The following is an 8,525-nucleotide window of genomic DNA, read 5'->3' as shown; positions in this document are numbered from 1 at the left end:
TCTATGCCTGACAAATAATTCATCAATAAGATAAAAGTGTAGGAGAAAGAGAAATGTTGGCGATGAAAGACAAAAACAAACAAGATTTATCGATAATGAAATGGTATGACGTTGCATTGATTGCGCATTGATTTCAATTTCTTAAGAAATAAAGTTCGCTTTGCAAGCATTTGAATCATTTATCGAAAGATTTTCAGTATGTTCAACATAAAGATATAACGCAAATATTTTATAATGGCATTTTTTCAAGACGTTGAAAGTTTTAAAACATTTGTTCATTTAAATAACATTACTATATCAGAGATAAGAGTTATACAGCAATATTATAAACAAAATCAACATTATGAATGTCCAGTTATAGTTATTGCTTTATTTGCCGTTGCATATGGACTTGTTTCAATCATCGCCGTCGTTGGCAATTCGATGGTTTTATTTGTTGTCAAATCGAGGAAACGAATGCAATCTGTCACAAACATATTTATTGCAAACCTTGCTTTTTCCGATGTACTTCTTGGAATGTTTTCGACGCCATTTCATTTTCAGTCAGCTTTGTTGCAGCGTTGGTTTGTTGCCGATTTTATGTGTAAAGTCGCGCCATTTGTAAAAAGTGTGTCTGTAAATGTGAGTGTATGTTCATTAACACTGATTGCTATTGACAGGTGCGTGGCAGTTTTGTTGCCATTAAAGGCTAGGTTTGCAAACAAAGTTGCTATTTTGATTTTAATTGGCGTGTGGCTAATTTCCATCGGATCTGCGTTGCCAGAGGCAATTTATTATGAGATCGAAAACCGGTTTATGCTTGAAGATTTAACAGACGGCAAGGTTTGCTTACCAGTTTGGCCTACATATAAGTTTAATATATCCTACTCAATTGTACAGCTTTTGATGCAGTATGTTATCCCTTTATCCGTCATTTCATTTTCGTACATTCGTATAACACAGCGCTTATGGCAAAGCACATTTCCTGGAATTAAATCCGGACTTCATAGGGATAACAGAAGGCGCAAAAATATGAAGAAGGTAAGCTAACTTGCACACCTTGTTTTTTTATTGAAAAGATAACACTCTGATTATACACTTTTTATCAGAAAATAAATGTGAGGTGTGTTAATAGTAGGAGTTTAAAGATAAAAATCTACTACAATAGTAATCAAAGGTACCAAGATTATAACAAACAAGATTATATAGATACAACTAAGAAATGCACAATGCATAAAAATATCTTATGTAAAATCATAATCAAGAAAAGGAATAATTAACAAAGAGAAAGGAAACAATAGTAGGTTTGAGGAATATCGTCCACTTTTACTACAAAACTACGATTATAATTTAGTACGCCAGACGCGCGTTTCGTCTACATAAGACCCATCAGTGACGCTCATATCAAAATATTTATGAAGCAAAATAAGTCCAAAGTTGAAGAGCATTGAGGATCCAAAATTCCAAAAAGTTGTGCCAAATACAACTTAGGAAATCTATGCCTGGAAAAAGAAAATCCAGTTTTGTGAACAGGAAATTTTATACGTGTTTCTCATTTCTCGTTTTCATATACTGTGAATTCATTATTATTTATTGGATACCAAATTTCGTGGATTTCGTGGGTACAGGAGAACCACGAATTCAAAAGTTCAACGAAAAACATTTTTTTAAAGGAAAGAGTGCAGACTTTGCCATAACCACGAAATCAAATATCCACGAATATTTCAATTTTCCTCAAACCACGACAATTGGTATCCACGAAATTAATTGAATCCACAGTAGATTAGAACGTTGGTTTTACCGTTTGAATACTAGTAGTTTTACACTTGTAATTTATGGGGACCTTTATAGCTTGCTGTTTAGTATGAGCCAATGCTCCGCGTTGAAGGCCGTACTTTGACCTATAATGTTTTACTTTTATAAATTGTTACTTGGATGGAGAGTATACACCTTATCGCTATTTATCCGCCATTGCTGGATTTCACACAGGTTCCCGTAAAATGTTGACGTCATAAAACAAAATATCTGACGCCACAATGGAAAAGTGATTGTTGTTGACGTCAAAAGTTCAAGCGGCAGGGCCAGCCAGGATTAACGATAAGGTGTATTGGCACTCGTAACACATCATCCTTTATCTATGTTTATGAGTTATGTGTATGAATGTCTTTATGATATACTTTGCATCCCCTTTACTCGTGCTATCGTAGTCTGGAATGCATTGGCTAAAGAGTTCCAGAATGGCGAAGCACGCATCCTTCCAATGTAAGGGTCCTTTTTAGTGGTAGTTTATTGTCATAACTAAATGTGGTTCGTTTTCAATTTTCGTGATGTAAGAGTCTCGAAGTTTAAGCACCTTTTTACGATTTGTTGCGATTTTAAGCACCTTTTTACGATTTGTTGCGATTTTAAGCACCTTTTTACGATTTGTTGCGATTTAAAGCATCTTTTAACGATTTGTTGTGATTTTAAGCACCTTTTTACGACTTGTTGCGATTGTGTATACATTATCAAAACCATTTGCATACCTTTTGATGTCTTTTGTATATAAAAAAAACCAACCAAAAATTATATGTTTCTGAAGCACTTTTGTAAATTTATAATCATAGATAACGCTCCAGAAACAAACTTTTAAAGTTAAACATGATTGAGACAAGACTCACGAGAATAGTATGACCACATTATAGCGTTATAAGGTTTATTTCGTTTAATGTAGATTCTTAATCCACTAGGGAATCAATATACGTATTTAGGAATTCTTAGTCAGTGTCTCGGTACTTTCAGTCAGTGTTTCAGTACAGTACTGGAATTATTATTTGGCCGTTTCAGAATCTAAAGCATCATGGGTAATTTAAATGTTCGTACCCCCAGAAAAATAAATTCACGTCATTGGTTAGAATTTCGCTTGTTTATGACATTTTTACCCAATCTGGACGTTTTGGTGTACACTTTTGAAAATATTACCCAGGATGCATTAGATTATGCAACGGCGATTATCCACTAAGAAGTTAAGATTCTTACTCACTCAGGCATTTTGTTATACTTTATGGGCCACTATTGGTCACATTGCTCATCCTGTATTTAGATAATTATTATAAATGAGAAGATGTGGTATAATAACCAATGAGACAACAATCCACATAGACCAAATTACACAGAATTAAACAAGTATAAGTCACTATACAGCCTTCAAAAAACGATTAAGCCATTCCCGCATAGTCAGATATAAAGGGTCCTGCCATGCCAAATGTGAAATAATTCAAACTGGAAAACTAACGGCCTGATTTATGAACAAAATAATGAACAAAAACAAAATCGTAACAAAGCAAATATGTAACATAGTATTCTTTGCTTGCACAGGGTTCTTTTTTAAGGTTACTTCATGAATATATATCCAGTGTGATTAAAAAAGCACGAATTTTTGCATAGGATAAGACTTCCCAGTGATGAAGTTGAACATTCCCTTCGTAAATTGTACAAACGCCATCACGAGGTTTTTGTTTTTTTATTTAAAATTATTTTTCTTCTGAAATCTTCTAAAATCAAAAATGAAAGTTAAATTGCTTTTCTGTTTTAGGTTGTGAAGATGTTAATTATCGTTGTTTGTCTGTTTGCCTTTTGTTGGTTGCCTTTACAGACCTACAACATTGTGTACGTGTTCTGGGCTGACACGATGAATCGGTACGTATGGCATCAATATATATTCATTTATATAAATACAATACACAAGTGTATGTATAGTTTGTATAACTGTTTCGTCGTTGATACAAAGAAACATTTAGTATTAGTAGCTTAAGGTGGTACCCAACACCTTGACTAAAATAATTTGGCTATTTTGATTTTCATAACATTTTGACAAAATAATCACTTTGACCCTTTGAATTTTTTTAATTTTTTTTAACCAATCACCTTCTATGAACATATTGGTTGGATATATAGCAGTTTGACAACACTAGTTTTGATCATTTGATCATTGAGAAGCTTAATATTTCTATAACAATACAATGTGATTAAAACAGTTAGCTGATTATACAGAGCTATCTCCCTGTTGTGTTAGGTACCCTCTTAAAGGACCCAGCTATGCATGTTTTCATTGGTCTGATTTTTATCATATGTAATAGATAAACTATCGAGACGGACGTTCATGTAATCAAATGAAATAAACATCATTTAAGAAGACAGATTTAACTATAGCGTCTAACAAGTTGTTTGAGGAAGACGAAACCGATCTAAAATGATCTTTTAATCTTTTGTTGAAAAATAAAAGGCATATCCTACATATTTTGACATTACTTCATGACTACATAAGTTTGGGATTACTTGTAATTTTAATATTCCAATAAGATTGACATTTCATTTTTTTGTAAAGATAAACAATAATTTTAAATTGTGTAGCCGTGCGTAAAATGAAAGTCGTAATTTTTCTTTTAAATGGAATAAAACGTCTTATTAGTAAACTTTCTTTTTTTTCGCAATAAATTTGAGAATGGAAATGGGTAATAGGCTATTATGAAATAATTTATCTAATGTGTATGTTGAAATTTTTGTGAAAATATAAGATGTGGAAATTATTACCTTTCATACCTTTAGTTTCATTGTTAAAACGTAATATGGACTCGACCAGTGGCCTGTTCGAAGGTTATTTAAGTTACTGTTCACATTCATGCACGGTCTGATTTGAAAAATATACTTGTTTGAAAAGCCTAAACAGTTTGAAAGTAAACTTATACAATATTAAACTAATCAAATTGCGTAAGATTCAATAAAAATGCGCGGTCCACATCATAATAATAAGTAATAGGGGTAAACTGGATAGGAATAAAGTGGAAGATATTTGAACTAATATTTATGCAATAACGAATAAAAATTGGTCAACCAAAAGTTTTGCTAGAATTTTATAAAAAAATTCATTCTGTATTGTTATAGTTTTCGGATCTTTAATTTGCGTATTTAAAGCGATAAAAAAGTGTGGGCTTCATAAGTCAATACGTGATTTCCAAGTAAATTCATTTTTTAAAACACTGCAAAAAATCGTTCTTATTGATATAGTAGTGTTGTAATAAATTGCGTTGAAATGAACAGTGGTATAGCAAACATTGAAAAGTAAAAACACAAAAATACCGAACTCCGAGGAAAATTCAAAAAGGAAAATCAAAAATCAAAAGGCAAAATCAAAAGTCCAAACACATCAAACGAATGGGTAACAACTGTCATATTCCTGACTTGGTACAGGCATTTTCTAATGTAGAAAATGGTGGATTGAACCTGGTTTTATAGCTAGCTAAACCTCTCACTTATATGACAGTCGCATCAAATTTCATTACCTCACAAAATGTTGTCACACACTTTAATGTATAATATCACTGTTGTTAACGAACTACGGTATTTATTTCGTAATCACAATTAAAATTAATATCTATATTTGGTTATTATTTCATTTTTAGTCGAAGATTGTGCTTTTATATTTTTTTCGGATTTCTAAATATACATTCGTCTTTATTTTATTTAGCCTTTTAAAATCATCATTTGTTTCGTATTACTGGTGTAATTCGATTGCTTAAAATTAAACTATTCGTTTCCTTTTCCAGATTTAAGTATATTAACATCGTTTGGTTATGTTCCTACTGGTTGGCTATGAGCAGTGCATGCTATAATCCGTTTATATATGGACTTTTAAATGTAAGTACATGTTATTCAAGAATCACTTATGAATACAAAAGTAGACATAACGTGCGTCTGGCATACAAAAGTATAAGCCTTTTATCTTTGAATTATTTAGACTTGATAAAATTAAGGATTGTTTGTTTAGAGCGTCATAGCATATTTTCAATTAAATATGTTTAAAGAGGACCGGTAGATATTGTCGTTTGAAACGTCATAGCACATGCATAATACTATATACAGTGGATACATTTATTTTCGTCAGTAAATAGTTATCAAAGGTACCAGGATTATAGTTTAGTACGCCAGACTCGCGTTTCGTCTTCATAAGACTCATCAGTGACGCTCATATCAAAATATTTATAAAGCCAAACAAGTACAAAGTGGGAGACAATTTTCGTGGATTGAATAAAATTTCCATTTACGTGGATATTTGATTTCGTGGTTTTGCCACAGTCTGCATGCATTTCGATATACCATTTGTAATTCGTTAGACGTTAAAATTCGTGGTTTCAAGGTAACCACACAATCCAGGAAAATTGGTTTCCGACGAATGATAATGAATCCGATATATGACTTGCAAAACATAATTTTCATAGCCGTGCATCTATTTGTCAATTACCACATATCGATTCTTTGTTTTTGGTCACCGATTGAAAAATTGAACAGTGTGTCCAGTTTGTATCTTTTGTTCTTTCACTAATATTGGAATGAATAAAACAATAAAGAGATACAGGTCAATGAGATATCAATCATCCTAAAATCTGAAACAGCATACATCTTAGAGGCAATGTCTACAAACATTAAAGTATTTTTATAAAATGCGCAGCTCTTGTTGACTCCGGTACAGATATGTATTGAACTACCAAAGACAATCAAAAATCTATCTAAAAATGTATAATCCAAGAAGACAACAACACGTCAACATACGACTTTGGATTTACAAATGCGTTTGCGTATGTGAGTCAAGCAGCACGAACCTCACAGGATGAAACTAACTTTCCATCGTTTTATTTAAGGAAGTTCGCGTGTCATGTTTTGTAAATTTTTGTCAGAGCTTCGGAATCCTCTAGTTTTTATTAATTTGAATTCCTCAAACAATTTATGCCCATTGACCCCCATTTTTCTTTTTAAAAATCGTTAAAAGTCTGTAAAATCGTTATTATTTTTTAATAGTTTTTGAGAACTTGTCATTGATGAAGCTATGAAAAGTCAAGAGAGAACATTTTCCCGCCACAATTTAAATGACTTATATCTCAAAAACAAGCTCATTGACCTATATTTTTTTTGCTCCTGTGATTCCTTTATTGATCCACTATCAATAAAAACTACAGTTTTGGAAACTTGTTATTTTGAAACTTAGCAGCGAACTTCCTTAAGCAGGTAATCACGGATGTCTGTTCGATATTTTCTAAGAAATTAGTGATATGCACGTTAAGATAGAACAACGTTCAATTGTTGAAAGATTGGACTATAATGTGAAAAATAAGGGCTTTCAATCATACAACTTGATTAATTCAAAAGCAACAGTTTACGCAGTTTTGGGTCATTTTAATTTCATCCATCTGTTCCTATCACACAAATCAGTAAAAAAACAAATATCTAAAATTCAAAAAGACGAGAATTAGCGAGAAAGAGTGAATGATGCAGATTGGTTTAAAAAACTAAAAAGAAAACTTTTTTTTTTTTATCAAAATTGAATGATGCTAACTATAACTGACGGATTCGGAGCATTTGAGATACTCCCAAGTTTCGTTGGAATAAGGGTTGACGAGGGTTTTTTCTAAGTTTTCTAAAAATAGTTTTGTGAACTTGTCTTTTGGTATGTTTTATCGTCGTCTTTCGTTTCGTTTTTGCGTTGCTAAATTTCTCTTGATAACCCGAATTGCACGTGTCCCTTTGGTGTATCACCTCCTTTTTCTAGCAGTGGTAAGAGTGTTTCGATTGATTGCGTCAGTATAACCAAGGCCAAATATTAAAAAAAGATTGTCAATTATATCAAAATGTCTTAAAGTAAGAACAAATTCAAATCATTATGACACATTTGGTTTCGTAGACTGTTATATTGATTTTTTAATGAAACAAAATTTGTCCAAGTGATCACAGTACATTCAAGTTATTCTTAACTTATATAATTCTGACGAAAGCCGGAAAAATATGCCGACAGGTACGTAGGCTGTTAAAGATTGTTAGAAAGTTAATACGAGTTCGTCTACAATATTAATTGTATGTCTTGGAGGTATCTTATCTATCATTAAAAAATATGTAGCTTTTATTTAGTTATATCATCGGTTTTATTTACCATAAGAAGTTTTCATTATTTTTTTTTAAGGAAAATTTCAAGAATGAATACAAGGTTATCATGAAATACTGAAATATTATCGGTTTTGATTCTTAATAAGAAGTTTTTCTTATATTGTTTCAGGAAAATTTCAAGAATGAATACAAGGTCATCATGAAATTCCGAAATATCATCGGTTTTATTTCTTAATAAGAAGTTTTTTTTATATTTTTTTAGGAAAATTTCAAGAATGAATACAAGGTTATCATGAAATCATGCTGCAGATGGACAACGAACTCCGACATGTTAGACATGAGAACACAAACACGATTTACTCGAAGTACCACTGCGGTCAAGCAGACAAGCTTGCAATGATTAAATTACTATAGATACAGCATTCAAATAGAAGGAGACAAACATGCTAATTTTGGGAGTCACCAATTTTGTTGTTTTGCTGCAACGTAGATACAAATCAAAAACGATGAAAGAGATATGGGATGTATAATTTGATTGACCCTTACACCAAATATATTTTTTTAACTTTTAATTTTGAAATGATTAATTGCATTTTTCATTTCGAAAATGTCTTGTTCTTGAGTTAAAAAGT

At 31.8% G+C, this 8,525-nt stretch overlaps 1 protein-coding gene across 1 annotated transcript; it reads left to right on the top strand.

Annotated features, from left to right (window-relative positions):
• The first annotated feature begins 234 nt into the window (after positions 1-234).
• Positions 235-8,293, top strand: LOC134702021 (neuromedin-K receptor-like). Its single transcript, XM_063563129.1, has 5 exons — positions 235-1,020; positions 2,586-2,612; positions 3,554-3,657; positions 5,565-5,655; positions 8,156-8,293. Exons 1-5 carry the CDS (start codon positions 235-237, stop codon positions 8,291-8,293), a joined length of 1,146 nt encoding a protein of 381 aa, XP_063419199.1.
• Positions 8,294-8,525: the final 232 nt, after the last annotated feature.

This window comes from Mytilus trossulus, unplaced genomic scaffold (genome assembly GCF_036588685.1).
Source record: "Mytilus trossulus isolate FHL-02 unplaced genomic scaffold, PNRI_Mtr1.1.1.hap1 h1tg000373l__unscaffolded, whole genome shotgun sequence".
Taxonomy (NCBI): Eukaryota; Metazoa; Mollusca; class Bivalvia; order Mytilida; family Mytilidae; genus Mytilus; species Mytilus trossulus.
Note: the sequence above shows the minus strand (reverse complement) of the source record. Positions and strands in the feature narration are given on the sequence as shown.